Raw genomic sequence first — 22,600 nt, 5'->3', positions numbered from 1 at the left:
GATAACCTCTTGAGATGAACGTCCTTCAGCATCATCTATTAACATCACCATAGCACGGATATCATCTCCATACAAGATGTAGCACCGATATCATCACCATAGTACCGATATCATCACCATAGCACCGACAGCATCTCCATAGCACCGATAGCATCTCCATAGCACGGATATCATCACCATAGCACCGACATCATCACCATAGCACCGACATCATCACCATAGCACCGACATCATCACCATAGCTCCGATATCATCTCCATAACACCAACATCATCACCATAGCACCGATATCATCTCAATAGCAACAATATCATCACCATAGCACCGACATCATCACCATAGCACCGATATCATCACCATAGTACCGATATCATCTCCATAGCACCGATATCATCACCATAGCACCGATATCATCACCATAGTACCGATATCATCTCCATAGCACCGACATCATCATCATAGCACCGATATCATCTCCATAGCACCGATATCATTACCATAGCACGGATATCATCACCATAGCACCGACATCATCACCATAGCTCCGATATCATCTCCATAGCACCAACATCATCACCATAGCACCGATATCATCTCAACAGCAACAATATCATCACCATAGCACCGACATCATCACCATAGCACCGATATCATCACCATAGCACCGACATCATCACCATAGCACCGATATCATCTCAATAGCAACAATATCATCACCATAGCACCGATATCATCTCCATAGCACCGACATCATAACCATATCACCGATATCATCTCAATAGCAACAATATCATCACCATAGCACCGACATCATCACCATAGCACCGATATCATCACCATAGCTCCGATATCATCACCATAGCACCGATATCATCACCATAGCACCGACATCATCTCAATAGCAACAATATCATCACCATAGCACCGACATCATCACCATAGCACCGATATCATATCCATAGCACCGACATCATAACCATTTCACCGATATCATTTCCATAGCACTGACATCATCACCATAGCACCGATATCATCACCATAGCACCGATATCATCTCAATAGCAACAATAGCATCTCCATAGCACCGATATCATCTCCATATCACCGACATCATCACCATAGCACCGACATCATCACCAAAGCACCGATATCATCACCATAGCACCGATATCATCTCAATAGCAACAATAGCATCACCATAGCACCGACATCATCACCATAGCACCGATATCATCACCATAGCCCCGATATAATCGCCAAAGCACCGAAATTAGCACCATAGTACGGATATCATCACCTAATCACCGATAGCATCATCAAAGCAACCATATCACACCATAGCGTCGATATCAGCACCATAGCACGGATAACATCACCATAGCACCGACGTCGTCATCATAGCACATATATCATCACCTAATCACCGATATCATCACCATAGCACCGATATCATCACCATAGCACGGATATCATCACCAATGAACGGATAGCATCACCATAGCACCGACGTCGTCATCATAGCACATATATCATCACCACAGCACCGATATCATCACCATAGCACCGATATCATCACCATAGCACCGATATCGCACCACAGTATGAACATCAGCACTATAACACCGATATGAACACATATGGCAAGATTAGATGTATCATAGTGCATATACCAATTCAACACTTCACTTAACCATATTAGCAGAGCGATCGCATAGGACTCCTACACATTCTTCAAACTCGGCGAGATAAAAAAAGAAAAAGAAACACGAAATAAAATGTCATTAAAGACAAATTTAATTATAAAAATATTCATAGTTGTATACATGTACACATTTCATCACTCAAAATTATAAAATACTTAAATATTCTTAGCTTAGTTGATTAACCTTAAAACATATAGAAATATATTTCCTTCTGTTTGTGCGAATTCCCAATGATTTGAATAATACAGATAAAAAAGCTAACAAGATACACATATCTTATTTTAGAACTAGTCATTTCCGCATGCAAAGGGATAACACCCACTACTCTTAATTATAATTAACTTTCCGTGCACGTGAAGGAAGTTCTTTGACAGTGTGCACAGAGGTGAACCAATCTAGTATTTGACACCATCGTCGGTGCACATTGAGTCTTCTCTAAGTTTTACTTGTTTGACCCATATGGGTACTTGCTTGAAAACCTTTGTTTTTGCATGAATATTCATATTTTTATCGACCATTATTTGACACTAACATTTGACCTTATTGTAGATACATGAAGTTACTCCCTTCCATTTTACACGTGAAAATAAACAGCCATAAACAGTACTCTTTCTGCTTAGTGCACACGCGCACGTGGATGAAGGTGGCGCTTTCAGTGAACGGTTAAGTGGCCGTGAGCCAATCCGAGACCATTCGGCTATCGCTAATGTGTAACGAAGGGAAATAACTCTAGAAAACCTCTAAACACGTTCTAATGGTGTCCGCATGTGCTTTTGTACAAAAAGTCCTACGAAGAGGAAAATGAGAATGACAATTACATCTATCATACTTATGTTACGTGTGGAACGAATCTGAGTGGAAATACGCCTCATCTGACATGACTTTGTTCATTAAACCATAACCGAAGAGTCACCTTGTAAAGTGCACGTGTACCTCAGCTTCACACGTATGTACAGCACCTAAAGTCATGTCTAATTCAATTTAACACGTGCTAACCCTGTGTGGGATGCATGTAGAGAAGCTAGCCTCGTCCAGTACATATGTCAATGGCCCTGTCTGCTGGACAATCCCACTCTCCATTGCAGCTACAGAAACAGCGGTACTGAAGACAACGTTCACGTAACACAAACACCGAGTTTCCGGAATATTTCGTTCCGCGTACTTTGCAGTCTTTACAACCCACATCACCTCCGCAGACATTACGCGTGAGCCCAGCCGGACATGTGTACGACCCATCGCAGCCGCATTTACATTCAAACCTATCACATTTTTCCGTGTACTGAAATCGACTATTTGGACGATACCGTCTACCATCAACTACACATGCGCGGCATCGCTTTCTTTCTTGTCTCCCGTTGCGCCTAGCAATCTGACCATTTTCCCCACAGTTAGGAATTTTAGATTCGAAATGGCAGTCCCACGCACCATTACAGCCACAGTGGCAACGGTAGCGTACACAGTCATCTGTATGGTAGAAATCCGTATTTGGTTGTTGTGCAGTCCCATTAACAAGACACTGAGTGCACGGTCCGGATCCCACTGCTGCCCCACACATGTTTTCTGTTCGACTCGCGGGACAGTTGTAGGACCCATTACAGAGACAGTCACAGCTAAATCGTAAGCATCCTTCGTCGTATTGGAAAAACGTATCGGGGATCATAAGACTCTTCGTTCACGTGGCATTTCTTACAGTGCTTGGGTTCTTCAGTACACGTGTTAACTGTTCTTTCTGCTGGACAGTTATATGATCCATCACAGTTACAGTCACAATCGTACAGGAAACAGTCATCCTCATACTGAAACTTGGAGCCACCACGAAATGGTCGATTGTTTACGATACAGTTCTGGCAGCCGCCGTCACACACATATTCCGTGTCACGGCTGGGGCAGTCGTATGAACCATCACACGCGCAGTCACAATTAAATCTATAACAGTCCTTGGTGTATTGAAAAGGCGAGCTAGGCGGAAAGTGAGTACCATTTATCACACAATCGAGACAACCGTCCGGTCTTTCCTCACCCGAACAAACATTCTCTTCCGAACATTCGTGATGTCCACTACAGTCGCATGTACACACAAAATGCGAGCAGCCAACTTGGTACTGGAACCTTGAGTCAGGCTGTCTTACTTCATCGTTGACGATACAGGTTCTGCAAGTTTCATCTTGTTCATCCTCCTCTTCGTCTTGGTCCTGTATAGCTCCCTCACATGTGTTGATGACGTCATCAGGCAGGCAGGTGAATCGACCGTTACAGTGGCACGTGCACATGTAACTTCTACACTCGTCATACTTCACAACAAATCTAAAAAACATACCAAAAACATTGGATCAGCATTTTTGTGTAAATCTAAAATCAAAATCCGAATGGTTATCATAATGTTATTAAGATTTGTACGGCGGATGTCGTCTATAAAACAGAAGACGGTAACTCTACTGGGACATCTGGTCTTATCTGGTTTGGGAACTACCCTGGGTATCTTGTCACCGTTTAAACCATTTTGAGTTATAATAGCGGGTTAGTTTATCAACTTAATTTTATCAAAACATTTTATAAATGCCAGGACATTTTATGATAGATGTTTTAATGACTACACGTACCTTGAGTTGAAAGCGTGTATCCGGTCCCTCACTTCACATGACTTGCACTGATCTGGGCACAAGATCCTTGGTTTCTGACTGGGGCACAACCATGACCCGTCACAGTTGCATGAACAATTGAATCCCTTACATTCGTCATTGTACCGGAAGTTCGATCCACCATCATACCTAGTTCCTGCCACGTCACACACGCCACATCCCTGGCGCTCAGTGTCCCATCGTACCTCGCTAGTACCCTGGCGTTGCTCATATTCATAGTAAAACAACTGAGAATTAGATGACAATGACGACGATGAGGAGGAAGATGACGACGAGGAGGAAGATGACGACGATGAAACTGAATCAACTGATGTTGACCCGGACCTGCTTCCAGAAGTTCTTCCACCAGATGAATTGCCACTTCTTGAAACTGTTCTTTCAAAGGACCCAGAACTGCTTGATGATGTAATTGGGGTATCACCTATCCTTGAACCCGATGTCTGCGTACTAACTGTTCGAGATCCAGTTGTCCTTGTTTCCTCTGAAGTCTCCGATCCCGATGTCTCAGTGCCTGTTGTCCGACTACCACTTGTTTCTTGTGAACCACCAATAGATCCGCCTTGACATCCCCACGTTGGTATTTGTCGGGGGCAATTCCAGGACCCATCACAAGAACACATACATCGGAACCCCTTGCAGCCATCCAAGTAGCGAAACTCCATTCCTCCCCTGTACGGCTGGTTGCTAATGACACAGATTCCACAACCTCCCGCTTCTATCTCCTCTCTGTTCAACATAACTTCCGAGCGACCCTGTCGCACTTCATATTCATAGTAGGTAGTACGTGACACTGTCTCGGAAGACCCTGCCGAGGTGGATGTGGATGAACCACAAAGACGCAAGGGTTTTTGTCTTGGGCAGAGCCATGACCCATCACACTTACAGTTACACTGAAAACCCTTACACTCGTCGTCCAGCTGGAACTCTCGTCTACCAGGATAGCTCCGACCATTAATAACACAAGGACCGCAACGACCAGCACGGACATCTTCGCCATTCCGTCTCGTGACTGAACTGCCTTGGCGAGATTCAAATGTCTCGTAGTAAGTTGTGACCGTTTGTGTGCCTTGTGTTCTAGTTGTTTGGCGTGACGTACTAGTTCCTGTTCCGGTCCTTCTCCCAGATGAGTTATCTGTTTGACTTGATGTACTTCCCGTTCCACTTGTTTGCCTCCTACTATTGTCTGTACGAGTCGTTTCTACCGTAGTCGAGGTTTTGGCAGATTCAATTATATTTCCATCATCATCACATATATTGATGGGGCTTCCTGTCATACATGCATAGCGTCCGGTACAGTAGCATGTACATCTATAACGTTTACAACGCCTGTCTGCATAAAATATATCATTTACGCTGTATCTTTTTCCATCAACGATGCAAACTTTGCAGTTAGTCTCATCAGTTTCAGCGACCACTCTTTCACGCTCCCGTTCTCGTTCACGTTCTCGTTCACGCTCCCGTTCTCGTTCACGCTCCTGTTCTCGTTCACGCTCCCTTTCTCGTTCACGCTCCCGTTCTCGTTCACGGGCTGCTTCCTCTCCTTCTAGGCGTTGTTGGTTTTCAGCTTTTTCCCTCGCTCGGCGAATTACCTCTTCCCTCTCTCGGCGAATTTCTTCTTCCCTCGTTCGATGAAAAGCTTCTTCTCTTTCTCGACGAGCAGCTTCTTCCCTTTCTCTTCGCTCAATTTCAGCACGATTCAGGCGTTCAGCCTCTTCCTCTTCATGTAGTCGACGTCGCTCAGCTTCCTCTTGGGCTAATACTCGTTCAGCCTCTTCCAGAGCCCGACGCCGCTCAGCTTCCTCTTGCACCCGACGCCTCTCAGCCTCTTCCTGGACTCGTTCTCTTTCAGTCTCTTCAAGAGCCCGACGCCGCTCAGCTTCCTCTTGTACCCGACGCCTCTCAGCCTCTTCTTGGATTCGTTCTCTTTCAGTCTCCTCTAGTATTCGGCGTCGATCAGCATCTTCTTGGACTCGACGTCTTTCAGCCGCCTCCTCCTCCACTCGACGTCTTTCAGCCTCTTCCTGGAATCGGACTCGTTCAGCTTCCTCACGGTTTTGTCGAGCCAATTCCTCCCTTTCGCGACGGGCTGTCTTCTTCTCTTTGTCTGCGTGCGTTTTCTTCCCTTTCCTGGCGTGCAGCCTCTTCTCGACTACGACGTACAGCTTCTTCTTCTGCTCGTCTCAATGTCTCTCTCTCAAGTAGGAAAGCCTGACGCTCAGCTTCTTCCTGTCGTGCTATTTCTTCCCTACGCAATCTTTCCTCTCGCCATTCAGTTGTCGTTCTAGTTGTTTCAACACGAGTTGGTCTTCTATCGCGATTCGATGTGATGACAGTACGTGTTGAGGTTGACCCTCCCCCATTTGGTATGGTTCCTGAAGGTCTTGTGCCGACATGCACAGTCGTACTACCGACAACACTAGTACCTCCCTGACCTACGTTTACCAAAGTTCCGCTATTAGTGCCTGAACACTCATCTGTTCCTGTACCTACGCAGAGATGATTACCGTTACAAAAACAATGACACTTAAAAGCCATGCAGCCTTCCCTGTTGACGAACTTGCTATTCGGCGGGTAGTCTATTCCATTGAGTCTACATGGGAAACAACCAGTGTTGTCTCCTTCGTCCTGGTCGTCACACGTGTACTCAGCGCTCTGACTGTCACAATCTGGTTGGCCATTACAGCTACACGTGCACTGTTGTCGCCAACACCCGCGCTGAAGCACGAGCGGCTGATTTGTTGTGTATGTTTGTCCAGCTACTACACACTCCCGACAGACCTGTGTAGGCTGTCCTACCGAGGTCCCACAGGTATTTACAGGAGTTGTACACCTGTGGAGGCCATTACAGCCACACTGACACGTGTACCTTAAGCAATCCCTTTGTGTGTTAAATATGGAATTCGGTGGGTACAACTGACCATCTACTCGGCATTGTCTACAACCATTGTCTATGGGTCTCTCCGGGTTACAATTAGGAATAGGAGTTTGAATGCAAACTGCTCGACCACTGCATTCACACAAACACGACAACGTTTTACATTCTTTTCTGAAAGTAAATTGGCTTAACGGCTTGTAGCGTATCCCCTCCACGGCACATCTTCTACACCCCACACCTGTGTTCTGAGCTTGGCAATCGTTAAAGCCAGATGGTTTACATGTGGCTTCTCCGCTGCATGCACATGTACATTGGTATTGAATGCATCCTCGGTTGTATTCAAACTGTGCGTTAGTAGCATACTGCACACTGCCGACAATGCATACGTTACATTCGCCTGAATTTTCCGTTACCACTGCTGAACCGCCGGTACCGCCTCTCACCACCGTTGACGTAGTAATCGTCCTTCTGCTACTGGACACTGTACCTCTGTTAGTATTTCGGCCGGGGGTCACAAAAACCCCGTATGCGTTCCCACCCCTAGTTGTCGTTCTATCCCTAGTGACGACCGACCCCTGTCCACCAGTAGTTCCCGTAGTCACGCTAACAGTGCCACCTCTATTTGTTGTTGTACCGCTGGTCACTCTCACACTTCCTCCACCGCTGTTTGACGTAGAACCAGTGGTCACTACCCTTCGTCCACCTGTATTTGTCGTACTTCCACTGGTCAATCTCACACTTCCTCCGCCGCTGTTTGACGTAGAACCAGTGGTCACTCTCACACTTCCTCCCCCAGTGGTCACTACCCTTGGTCTGCCTGTATTTGTCGTACTTCCGCTTGTCACTCTAACACTTCCACCTCTGTTCACTGTCCTATCCGAATTAACAATCGTACCTTGAACACCTGTTAATCTCGTTGAAGAACTGCTGCTGGTTGAACTCCCGCCGCTACTGCTTGTGCGACTTCCACCTGCCCTTACTACGGTAGTCCCCGGTCTACTGCCAAGGGACCCTTTGGCAATGATTGCTGTCCCACAGGCAAGGTTTCCCCCAGGGGTACATTCAGGAAGACCACTACATCTGCATCTACAGCGATACGTAGTGCAGCCAACGTCAATGTTAAACTCGGATCGAGGAGAGAACACCTCTCCGTTCATGATACACTGCCGACATTGGTTCCTGGTTCTGGCAGTAACGGAAGTATCACGGGACTGCGTGGTGCACTCATCGTCTATTGTAGTAGAGGTTCGGTAGCCTCCATTACAGTAACATCTAACGTGGTGATTGATACACCTTTCTCGATAGTCGAACTGAGAGTTACCGGGATAAGTGTGTCCGTTGATGATGCACTCCTTACACCAGGATGCCGGGATACTATTCACAGACTGAATCTGGAACTGTTCGAAGTAGTCGCCGGCACACGATACTGTTGCAGATTCTGCCGGACACTCCCAGCGTCCGTCACAACCACATCGACAACTGTAGTTGATACATCCCCAGTGTAAATTAAAAACACTGCGCGAGGCGTGCCTGTTTCCGCTCACTAGGCAGTCCCGACAGCCGGAGGACACCTGCTGTTGAGATCCACACATGTACGTGATTTGTGTGTTAGAACACTGCCATCCACCTCCACAATCACACTCGCACTCGTAACGCCAGCAGTCTTCCTCCAGCTGAAATCTCGAATACCCCTCTACCCGAGTACCGTACACGTCACAGGAGTAACAGCCAGACGTCGCGTTTTGTCTGCAGGTATCGACTGCGTTCTCACCTGGACAGTCCCACGACCCGTCACATCGACACGTGCAGTCCTCATAGCGAATACAGCCATCCATGTGGGAGAAGAAAGAGTTCCCTTCATATCGCATATTGTGGACGCTACAATAGAAACAACCAGTTGTGACGTTCTGGTTGCACGTGTCTATCGTTCTGTTGGCTGGACAATTCCATGATCCGTCGCAGTTGCAGTCACAGTTGAATTGGTAACAACCGTCCTGCAACTGAAACTGAGTATTACCCTGATAAGTGCTCCCTCTGGCGTCACACGTCAGGCAGCGGTCGGTACATGCCCACTTGGCGTTCTCCTTAGGACAACGGTAAGAACCATTGCAGCTGCAGATACAGGGATCCCATTCCCAGCAGTCTTCCCGGAATTTAAAATTTGTACCGCCTTCGTAGATTTGTCCGTTCACGTCACACTGCAAGCAGCGATCGGTGCATACCCAACGACCGTTCTCGGATGGACAGTTCCATGAACCATCGCAATTACATGCACAGTTACTGTATTCAACACAGTCCTTCTGATACAGGAATTCAGTATTTCCGTCATACGTCTGACCGTCAACTTCACACTGTCTGCAGACATTTTCACAGATCCATCTAGCACGATTGGGCTGGCACTGCCAACCTCCATCACACTCACAGCGACATTCCTGCCATTCCACACAACCGTTCCGGTAGGTAAATGAAGTATCGGGCGAGTAGAATGTACCGTGGACGTCACATGAAAAACATCCCTGCTGATCCCGACGACCGGTGAACACGCCAAGTCCACGCTCAGAACCCGATTCTGGATCTGAGCAAGTGTTGATCCCAGTCTCGGCCGAGCATTGCCAGAATCCAGTGCAGCTACAGTAGCATGATTGGTATTCGATACAACTGTTTGTGTACTTAAAGTACGAGTTAGCCGGAATTTCCTCCCCGTTCACTAAACAGTTTGTATTACAATCCCCATCACGTGACCCAGTGTGTATCCCAGCACCACTTGACCCGCCTGATGTAGATGACGACGACGTCGTTCGATGTCTAGACGAGGAAGACGAGTGGGAATATGATGATGATGATGATGATGAAGAGGTGCCAGTATTTCTATCCGATGATGACGAAGAGTATGCTCCGGAATTTCTACCAGAATTCGATGAATCCTCATTTCTAGCGGACGAAGACGAAGATTGACCCGTACTTCCTCCAGATGTAGATGAACCTGAATATCCTGTCCTTGAACCCGTTCGGTAGTTTGTTTCACGTGAGCCAGTCTGACGATCAGGACAATTGTTCCTGGCAGTTTGGCACGTCCAGGAACTGTTGCAGTAGCAATAACATCCTGTTAATTCCTCACAGCCCCGTCTATAGTCGAAAGGTCTGTTGCTCGGGTAGTAGATTCCTTTCACTTCACACTCATTACAAGCGTTAGGGTCGGGTGCATTGTTTTCAGGGTTGCAAAGATCGATGCCGTCATAGCAACGCCAATTCCCGTCACAGAAACACCGACACTTGGAGTACTCGATACATCCGTTCCTCAAACTGAAGTCGCTGTTCCCATCGAACGTCATACCATTGATTTCGCATTGAGTGTTGCAGACTGAAACACAGACATGTTGTATCAATCAGTGCTGTTCATTGACTCATGACGGGTATTACTTAAGCATTGAACTGCTTTCATTTGGAAGTTATGAGCTGATGAATGCCAACTGGACAAAGGCAAATTTAATGAAGCGCGCTAGCGCTTCATGTTGAATTTGCCTTTGTCCATTTGGCATTCATCAGCCCATAACTTCCAAATGAAAGCAGTTCAATGCTTATATTTACATTTGACAACGAATTTGAAAGACTATATCCAGGAATTTTACTCTGATAATGAATGAAAAATTAGTATCGTCAAAGACGGAACAGCCTTTTCAACAGCCATCTTTCGTTATCGCCGACGTGACAATTATGACGTCACTATAATAATGACGTCACAATAAAGATTTGGAAGTTATGGACTCATAACTTCCAAGTGAGCTTGGTAAAGTTATATAGTGGGGCTGCAGTGTAAATATTAAAAAAAATGAACGGAACAAAAACAAAACGAAATAGGAAGGACGGAGCGAAAGGAAATCTATTCTGTTTCGTTTTGTTCGCTTCAGATTTACTTTTCTTTAAAAATCATTCGTAACAAACTAGTTTGAATCAGGCCAGGTAACTACACGTGAAGTTATTTGCTTTTCAAAAAAAAGGTAATGATCCCCTTTATCATCAATCCATTTTTTTTTAAATACTGGGTTTAATTTCAATTTTTTTTTCTTTATTTTTTTTCTTTTATTCAATCCCTTATTTATTAATTATTTATATATTATTTATTTATTGTGCATTTTTCATTTGTTTAAATCATGAGGACACAATCCTCTATCAATTTGCACCTAATTTTAATGTCTTAGTGGCATGCATATTCAATTGGTTGAATGTGAGTTTAATGATAGATTATTCCCTTATTGTCATGGCATGCCGGGAACCTCGCGATAATGTATACTGTTGTCTTCCAAATAACCATTCAGGGCTTATGTTACCATAAAGAAAACAGCATTTTCCTTTGTTTGTTTGTTTGCTTGTCTGTTTGTTTGTTTGTTTGTTTGTTTGTTTGTTTGTTTGTTTGTTTGTTTGTTTGTTTGTTTGTTCGCTATATTTACGCTCTTTCAACAGCTTGTCATTTTCAGGTGGAGTCATCTTGTAGTAGTTGGTGACTACCTCACTGAAAAACATACGGAAGGCCCGTTGTATGCCGTCCATAGCAATTAGGGTAAAGTGTCTTGTCCAAGGACACAACCACGACAGCACAGACCGGTCCGCTTCTCGGCTTCCCGAGAAATACGAACAGACATGGGCAGGGAGAGTCGAACGGCTCACCTCGGACCTTTACCAGAGGTAACGTGTAATTGTGAAAACAATTGGCACATACAAACCTTCATTCTGTCCGCCTCTCCGACTTTGAGATCCGAGATGGCGACCATAACCTTGACCATGATCTGTAAAATTGAACAATTTAAATTAATTTATTCATTTATCATGATTATGGTCTCCAGACTACAGCAAACCACATTCACGTTTGCTACCAGACAGATATAGACTTTTATCTATAACTTAAGGACAATAATCCTTCGCCTTAATTATGTATACAAGCTCCTCTTCGACATTTCATTCATATCATAACTACATATAGGAGATACATCTTAAACATTTCATTTACACCATACATATTTACAAAATTTTCATCTTCGGAATGTTATTACACATTTCATACATGTGATGTATGTGTGACGTCATACTAACCTGCAGCAGAGACCACGCATGACAACGCCCCTATCAGTAGGACCACGCTCAGTGAAATCTGTAAAGAAACAAACAATGTCAGAATCTGGACAAAAATAGCACCTGGTATAGTCAAACCAGAACGACCTGTCGCGTTGACCTTTTCGTGGAATATTAAAAGTGGGTAGTTTGATTTGTGCACAGGAGTGTTAACAAAACTTATTGATTAGGAGTACTACTGTGTCCCGCAGGGTGCTGTTTTGGACCATTCGTTTTTTGTTACAATTTTATATTGACAACACAGGGATTGTATGACTTATTTTTGATGCATGGTTTACACATATTCAAGTAATTATGTGATCAATTGTTCACATGTTAACAGTTTTGTCGCTAAGTCTAGATGATAAGGTTTGTTACATTATAAACAGCTAACAGATATATTGACTATAGACTCGTCTGTTATCAATATGCTAATCAAAGTTCAACACGACAGGTCATTCTGATCGGACTATACACTGAAACTGTGTTTCATCAGAGGCAGAAGACAACAATGTCCCTATTTATTGAATAATCCACCATACAGCGTTGTTGTTGTTGTTTTTGTTGTTGTTGTTGTTGTTGTTGTTGTTGTTGTTGTTGTTGTTGTTGTTGTTGTTGTTGTTGTTGTTTAGTCATACGGTATGTCAACCGACCGTATTATTTTTAGATTTTGAGATGAAAGAAATTTTAATCTTAGAACTTCAGTCTGACACTGCAACATATATAGATGTAGTTTTTATCTTCGGTTTTAAGTTCAAGGACTGGAACTGAACAGTGTCCTTACAAAATCGACATCAGCCATTTTTACCTGAGCTCAAGCATATAAAAATGTTCCCTTGTGGATCTAGCTCCTATTAGTTTTGATAACCCGGATGTTCATTTTCCGTATCAATTATTCTTTGATACAGTTATATCTTATACAGAGATGTTCATTTCAGACAATTATCTTAATTACAACTATGTTCCATGCCTCGTGTGGGCTGTACAATACATGATAACAAACATATTATATAAGACATTCACAATAGGTTTACCTACATCCTTTGATTATCATCAATCGCACGTGTAACTCACGTTCTTAGATATGTAGATACAGTGTGGCTACCGATCACATCAGTGATAAGTTTGAAGTTACATAGAATAAACAGCCCTGATTACGGTGAATTACGTTACAGTGTGTGTGGTATTGAGGGGAGGGGTGGTTTATTACGGGAAATTACGTTACAGTATGTAGTGTGGAGGGAGGGGGTGCTACATTAGAATCCGGTGGTGTTAGTGTTTGAATCTCAGTGATAAGCGGAACTTTCATTGGACCCTGAAAAACACTTTGTATGTAACATTGATTGGGATTGTTGGTTGTAAGATGGGTTGTTTGTTAAAGATAAATGTCACTATGAACGCGGACTCGGTTCACGCGAACTACTGAGAAATTGGGGATCGTCTCAAAGGTGTAAATGTTTATACAATTGCACCACGCAGGTACCTGATAACTTGCTATAGTCTACATGTATTTCGACCTTCCCTAGTGTGTATAGCACATTTTCAAAGTTTTCATTTATTTATCTATTCATTTATTTATAAACGTGTTTTAATGAACCCCGGGGATGAAATGGTCTTAGAAATTATAATTCTATAAGGAATATTATAGGGTCATTAAAAAGTAATTCAAATGGTAGCCTGTATTCAGGCCCTTACATAAACGTACGCTAGGACCTTAAATTCACAAAAATCCAGTCACAAAACGTATTTCATACTTTGATCTAGTAGATTTGATCCTCTGACATATGAATTATGATATGCAATATAATATATGTTGTTCAATTCTTATTAAAACAAAGAAATGTATTATTTCTGGATAAAAAAAGATAAAACCCTTTGTAAATTTTATGCAGAAAATATGACTGATCAGCGAAAAAAAAACAAATAATGATCCAATGTCCTAATAAGTTTGACGAAAAACCAGATGTTTACATATAATTCAATGTATGTCTTTAGTTACCGAGATCAAAAACCTCAATAGATTTTAAGATAATATGCATGCATGATATTTCCATAGAAACTCTTTGATAAACAAATAATGTGCATGTGTGACCGTTATAGTCAATATATTAAACATAATTTGAGATCTGAGAGTTAGACATCTTTCTTTATCTTTGAGTTTATGGCTTTCTTCAAATGTCTTCTTTTTTTTTTTACTATTTGAATTATTTTTGTGTGTTTTGATTTTTAATTTTGGGTAAGTTTGTTTTGTGTACTTAAAGACATATCAGAAACTGGACACATACTATTTCAACTAATACAACACATTATGAATGTTCCGATATTACGGTACGTTACACTTTATGCACACTATGTCGGGGGCGTTTAACAGTGATATTACGGTACGTTATGTATATGATGTCTAGGGCGTTTAACAGTGATATTACGGTACGTTATGTATATGATATCTAGGGAGTTTAACAGTGGTATTACGGTACATTATGTATATGATGTCGGGGGCGTTTAACAGTGATATTACGGTACGTTATGTATATGATATCTAGGGAGTTTAACAGTGATGTTACGGTACGTTATGTATATGATATCTAGAGAGTTTAACAGTGGTATTACGGTACATTATGTATATGATGTCTGGGGAGTTTAACAGTGATATTACGGTACATTATGTATATGATGTCTGGGGAGTTTAACAGTGGTATTACGGTACATTATGTATATGATGTCTAGGGAGTTTAACAGTGGTATTACGGTACATTATGTATATGATGTCGGGGGTGTTTAACAGTGATATTACGGTACGTTATGTATATGATGTCTGGGGAGTTTAACAGTGGTATTACGGTACGTTATGTATATGATATCTGGGGAGTTTAACAGTGATATTACGGTACGTTAGGTATATGAAAGCTTGAGAGTTTAACAGTGATATTACGGTACATTATGTACATAATGTATGGGGTGTTTAACAGTGATATTACGGTACGTTATGTATATGATATCTGGGGAGTTTAACAGTGATATTACGGTACGTTATGTATATGATATCTAGGGAGTTTAACAGTGCTATTACGGTACATTATGTACATGATGTCTGGGGTGTTTAACAGTGATATTACGGTACGTTATGTATATGATATATAGGGAGTTTAACAGTGGTATTACGGTACGTTATGTATATGATGTCTGGGGAGTTTAACAGTGGTATTACGGTACGTTATGTATATGATGTCTGGGGAGTTTAACAGTGGTATTACGGTACGTCATATATATGATATCTAGGGAGTTTAACAGTGATATTACGGTACATTATGTACATGATGTCGGGGGTGTTTAACAGTGATATTACGGTACGTTATGTATATGATATCTAGGGAGTTTAACAGTGGTATTACGGTACATTATGTATATGATATCTAGGGAGTTTAACAGTGGTATTACGGTACATTATGTATATGATGTCTGGGGAGTTAAACAGTGATATTACGGTACATTATGTATATGATGTCTGGGGAGTTTAACAGTGGTATTACGGTACGTTATGTATATGATATCTAGGGAGTTTAACAGTGGTATTACGGTACATTATGTATATGATGTCTGGGGAGTTTAACAGTGATTATACGGTACGGTATGTACACGATATCTGGGGAGTTTAACAGTGATATTACGGTACGTTATGTATATGATATCTAGGGAGTTTAACAGTGATATCACGGTCCGTTATGTACATGCTATCTTGGGAGTTTAACAGTGATATTACGGTAGTTATGTATATGATATCTGGGGAGTTTAACAGTGATATTACGGTACGTTATGTACATGATATCTGGGGAGTTTAACAGTGATATTACGGTAGTTATGTATATGATGTCTGGGGAGTTTAACAGTGATATTACGGTACGTTATGTATATGATGTCTGGGTGTTTAACAGCAATATTACGGTACGTTATGTATATGATGTCGGGGGTGTTTAACAGTGATATTACGGTCCGTTATGTATATGATATCTGGGGAGTTTAACAGTGATATTACGGTACGTTATGTACATAATGTCGGGGGCGTTTAACAGAGATATAACGGTACGGTATGTACATGAGGTCGGGGGAGTTTATTAGTGATATTACGGTACATGATGTACATGAGAAATGCCATCTCCTTTCTCCCCTGTCAAGCGAATCATATTCTAAGCGTGTTAAGCCGACTATCCCCGAAACCTGTTGACGCTAACTGCTTCACCGTGTTTCCCGTCATATGTCATCCCCCTCCTCGACACCCTCATCCCCCACCTTCGCATAGTATACGCTGTCCGCGCGTGATTTACACGATACCACAAGGATGTGACGTCATCAGTGCCTTCAAAAACGTATTTATTTGTTGTTTAGGTGCAGTTTCTGTCAACCCACTGTCTGGAAAGACCACAATATGATGTAAACATGTGTATAATAAACATGCTTCCTTCCTGGCTCTGTATCAACTCTTTTCCAACTTTAAAAAAAATAGATAGCAATTGTATGGTTCTGATATACAACAGTAGCTATTTTTGGAAATAGCGCTGTCGCTGGAATGAAATAATGAAATCAAAATCTTTTTTAGAATATTTTAAATTGAAAACAATACCGTTTTTTGTAATTTTGATTTCAAAATACATTAATATTGGCATCAGTGACGTTTTAGCATCGGGGTTAGATAAAGTCTTTACAAAGACGTTAACTAACAATTAGCGTTACGTTGACTATGATCTGTAAATGCTATTTTATGTTGGGGTTTGGCGATTATCTTTTGATTTTTTTTTCTATCAGAAACAACTCATGCAATAAATATTTCTGTAATTCTACCATTAAACACTGTAATAATGTAAAGTTATATTTTCCACACTTTCTGAATTGGTTAAATAGTATCACGTGATTCCCAATAAAAAAAAACTTATATAAAAGTATGCTAACGGGTGTTTCTTAAAGCAGATTCTGAAATACTTTTCCTTCGCAAATGCATCATTGACAAAGAATAATTGGCATTTTGATAGTAATAATATGTATCTATTCATCAATGTAATTTTGCAATGCATAACTTTTCCGATTTAATTGTGTTGTATCTTAATGATTAATAAATATTTACAGTTTCCCATATAATGGTCTCTAAACGAACAAGTAGCCATTTTATAATAAAACTAGATAGTCTTTCGATTTCGGTTGATACATTGTACATGTTTTTATTGACATGAATAAGATATGAACCTCGGATTTTATCATCGGTTAATATTTTTCTTGTGTTCATAAAACCGTATATCGACATCATGAAAAAGAAATAATTGTACAATATCACCGGCAAATATATCGAAGGGGTGCAAGGCGTAATACGTAAAATGTTATACGTGATGTTGAAAGTTGCGTAAAGTGTTCATCTGATTTCAGTTTTCAAACAAATACCTCTTGACATACAAATGACGTCATAATAACGTCAAAGTGTATCAAAGGTCTGGGTCCATTGGGGACACTTGGAGTCCCTTCATCTTCACTAATCGTCCAGCATCAGGGCTACTTCCGGTTTACCGGTATCTATAATGACGGAGAGTCTAGACCGGAAACAAACCCACTTGACATCCGAGTTATCAACATTTCAGACTTACATTTCAGAAGAGCTCTTAAACGTCTCTGTCGGTGAAAAGAAACTGTTCACAAGACGATTACTGGCTTGTAATGATATGTAACAAGCGAAATAAATAAACAGGAAAGAAACAAAAATTACAAATTGTAAAGAGGGAAATCTTTGAGAATCTGTTTCACACAAACGGAAATATGCTTCGCGCGTTGTAAGTATTTGTGTCAATGAACGAATATATTAACTTTAAGTGTCATAGTTATTTTTTTATCACACAACATTTTACTATCATAGGGTCGAAGTATATATTGCAAAAGGGGAGATCATCATATGTGAAGAAACTAGAAGCGATCCTGGTCCGGACTTTGAGAGAAGAGGGGGTAGAAAAGCCGGTAGGAACCACAATGAGTTCTATCCCTATCGCCTTGGATAACTTATGCAGGGCTTTTAAAATAGAGTTTGGAATTAATATAAAAATATTTATATTCATAAATATATTTTTTTAGTATTCATGGTCCGTGTGTTTATGATATATATGTTGGTATGTGAAATAAAAGGAATGGTCACTCCACCTTGAAGTGTGCCCATTTTCATTTGAAAGGTATGTGGATACGTTCAAAGAGCATGCCAATTTCGTGTGCTCCAAGTCGCATTTAAAATAAGCTGACTTTAAAAAAGTTAGTTGAGAAGCCAGAACATGTACTTACACGGGATACGACTTCATAATGTTAAGTCTGTTTCTGTAATTGTTTTCTTCCGTTTAAACAAACACATGTAAGTCATATATACTTATATATATTGTACTTAATAATATGTAGTGGTTGTTTACAAGAAAATTGGGTCAGAGCTCCAATATAGAATACTCGCCAAGCTGTAGTTAATTATCACACGGTACATTAAAATGTAATATAAATTCCTGGGTATTCAGTACTGCGAGTTGTGGTTATCTGTTAATTACGAATTAATTTGTAAAAGATTTTGAGTTTACAGATAAAATTTCATTAAACATCAATTTTAAGCATTAAATAATAAATTATGTAATTATGTAAATACAAAGCGCTTAGTTTTGTGAACGAGTGGCGAGGAATAATGTTATTAATATTTTGTGAGTTGTAAGTATCTATCCGTAAATAATTATACGCTAATTAAATAATTAGTCATAGTGCTGAGAATGTCAAATTGAAATAAATATTAATATTAGTGTACGGGATATTAAATAGCCACAACTTTGATTGTTACCTTGTAATAAACCCGAGTACACGATAACAAGACTTGTGGTTATTTAGCAGCAGTTGAGAAGGGCTTGCAAACGAAAGAAAACGACAGATGTTCCATATCATAGTAAAAGTTGGAGTAAAGCACGTGCACACTTACTTACCTGGTAAAAATAATCCATTCGCTTCTGCATGGTTATCCAAACCGGTATATGTTTTTCATAACTTAGACTTTAGAATATAAGCGTTAGTCTTCTCGTCACGTGCTTGAGTATAGAACGTCAAGGCCAATATGATCCCTCCGGAGAGATGATCAGATACATCAGCTTTTGTCGTCAGACCACTTCCGGTAGGCCCCGGCTACAGCCAAGTATGTAGACGAAAACGCGCCCGGTTAATGAACATTCACACAAGTCTACTTTAATTAATATACACACATCGTACACGTTCATGGCGTATTGTATGCGCGTGAGTCGGTGGCGATAACCTGTTGTTCACTGGTCCGACCTTTCATCGTCAATCACATCTAACATGTTTTAACCAGCTCGGCTCACGGACAAATGGGGGCGATGAGAGAGATGGGGAATGGTAAATACGTACGTGGTATACCCAGGTGTGGGGATACTGCTGGGGTTGTTAGGTACGTAGCTAGGGTACCAATTAATGTTCAGGTGTGTGGGGGGAGGAGAGGGGAGGGGAGGGGACGAGAGGGGTGGGGTGAGGTTTGGGTGTAAGCTGGGAGCTACATAAGTGGGAGAATGGCCAGGTTGCACAGTGGTAACACACTTGCCTTTCACCTAGGCGGCCTGAGTTCGATTCCCCGATCGGACGTGAAAAGGTATGGGGTCACCTGCCCGACCTCGTGGGTTTTCCCCAGATACTCCAGTTTCCTCCCACAGTAAGACCTCTCGCTTGCTTCCATCCGGGCCAACAAGCGTGATTAATATAAGTTGATATCACTTGTTTCGCAATTGTTGTAAAATACATAAGGTTTACATTTTTTAAATAAGGGGGGCGTGGGGTAATGTTGGCACAGAAGGATACTGTAATTAATCGTGTATTTTAACACATTTTTGTGTAGAAATGTGCTACATATGTGCTGTAAGGTACCAATTTGCTATGGGAGAATCAGGTGTTATATGGGGGAGCACCGAGGGGTTGCAGAGCTTCGGCTATTGTGGAAGCTCTCAGATGTTTTGAAATATCACGTGCTGTTGTGGTACTATGGGGTAGTCATGTGTTTTGTAAAGTACCAAAAGTGAAGATACGCTGTTGAGCTACTACTGGGTAGCCCGAGTTTCCTCTGGCCCCGACACCTACACCAGACATGGTCTCAGGGACAGAGGAAACTACTAATGGGGAACCCGGATGTTGTAAATGAGTACACATGTATGTAAATTAATATGATCTGCATAATTATGTTCTAGCTTGCTAATTACCGGATCATTCTGTTATACATGCCATCAAACTTAAATCACGTTTTTCCGCCATTGTCTCCGAACAGGGACATCCCTGCCCTGACAAAATGAAATGTATTTCACAATAAACTATAAATACAAAAGCTCATGCATATACAATCAGCCAGTCGTGTTGGCTCGGACGGAAACGCGCAGGGGGTCTGGGTGAAGAAGGAAACTGGAGTACCCAAAGAAAGCCACGTGATTGACAAGTTGACCACATACATGTTTCAGGGAATGAACCCCTACCGTCTTGGTTAGACGCCAGCATTCTAAACACCACTCCGGATCCGTTTGCCATCGAGACGGTCAACCGGATAATAAAAATTACAATTTCATAATTTTTTACACAAACTTATCAGAGTAGCCGTCATTGACTAACACCTTAAGACTCATTTTCTCTTGAACAGAATCTTGCAGGTGCTTTACATTTACCATCACGATCGTAAAACATTTACCTCGAGCTATGCCAGCGTTGTGATTGATGTTACCCGAATCACAGGGGCTTGGCACGATTTTCCAAATGATGGTCCAAATATATATTTATTATAGTGTCTACATATATATATATATGGACCATCATTTGGAAAATCGTGCCAAGCCCCTGTGACCCGAATAAAAACGTTTATGCATACGTGGTGTGCATACAGTACAATGTTAGGACTTTTGTCTCAGGAATGTATAAATTGCCGTTATACACATAGAAGTAAACAAAGGCCATATTGATGAAGTAGATGTTGATAGCGTGACTGAGAAAATACCCCAGGGAACTCTCTAGGGCCTGAAGTTAGTATTGTTGTCGTAATATGTCTGGACATCGACAGAGATCTAATCTCACTTTACATGCACATCCGAGAGTTCATCACCCCGACTCGACGCATGCGCAATGATACACCGGCACCCCTTCACCCCTCCTTATATTCGCCAGTAAATAATCCCTACAACAAATCGACAGTGAACAATGCTTTGTACTGAAGGAGGAATGTGGACTCCATCAATGAATCATGCTGTAAGTGGTCACATGAAACTGTCGCCCACGAAAACATGATCCCCTAGTCGTCTTCCACATGTAAACTAGTATGTTGTAAGTTATCAAAATGAACTACATATGAATACAGTTTGTAAAATGAAAGAGTTCTTTTATTACTCATTTTAGGGAGGATTTGTTTCGAGGGGGGATCGTTTCATGTCTGTATAAACATAAGTACTCATTACAATGTACAACGTGCACGTGATGCCTCCTCTACTTGTCCATAATTAAAACCTGTCTCTAATTTAAACAAGTCTATAACTATCATATGTCTCTACCTATCATCTGTCTATAACGTTCATCTGTCTATATTTACCATTGTATGGCACTGCCACTATATAACCCTACCAATTCAGTTGCGAGTTCACCAGCCTATGAACTGCCAACAGGAAGTGATCTCTGCTACTGGTAAGCGCGGGAAATTTGAATTTGAAAATTTCAAAACAAAAATCGCATGACAAATAAAAAATCGCAGATGGTAAATATAAGAATTGAACGGCTTTCAGTTGGCATTCATAGTCAATATGAATGCCAACTGAAAGCCATTCAATGCTTAAATAACGTTCATCTGTCTATAACGTTCATCTGTATAAAACGTTTACCTGCATATAACGTTTACCTGTATATAACGTTCACCTGTATATAACGTTCATCTGTATATAACGTTCATCTGTATATAACGTTCACCTGTATGTATTTACCATTATATGGCACTGCCACTATATAACCCTACCAATTCAGGTGCGAGTTCACCAGCTTATGAACTGCCAACTGAAATTTGAATTTGAAAATTTCAAAAAAAAAATCGCACGACAAATAAAAAATCGCAGATGGTAAATATAAGCATTGAACGGCTTTCAGTTGGCACTCATAGTCAATATGAATGCCAACTGAAAGCCGTTTAATGCTTAAATAACGTTCATCTGTATATAACGTTGATCTGTATATAACGTTAAGCTGTATATAACGTTCACCTG

The 22,600-nt window shown here is 41.3% G+C and overlaps 1 protein-coding gene across 1 annotated transcript; it reads right to left on the bottom strand.

Moving 5' to 3' along the window:
- Positions 1-1,771: 1,771 nt before the first annotated feature.
- Positions 1,772-19,354, bottom strand: LOC117326866. The gene is given in 7 exon segments (XM_033883652.1): positions 1,772-3,366; positions 3,368-4,007; positions 4,304-6,396; positions 6,398-10,578; positions 11,939-12,001; positions 12,306-12,363; positions 19,301-19,354. Coding segments are annotated over 7 exon segments (7,707 nt in total). The 5' UTR covers positions 19,331-19,354; the 3' UTR covers positions 1,772-2,724.
- Positions 19,355-22,600: the final 3,246 nt, after the last annotated feature.

Source organism: Pecten maximus, chromosome 5 (assembly GCF_902652985.1).
Source record: "Pecten maximus chromosome 5, xPecMax1.1, whole genome shotgun sequence".
In the NCBI taxonomy this organism is placed as follows: Eukaryota; Metazoa; Mollusca; class Bivalvia; order Pectinida; family Pectinidae; genus Pecten; species Pecten maximus.
Note: the sequence above shows the minus strand (reverse complement) of the source record. Positions and strands in the feature narration are given on the sequence as shown.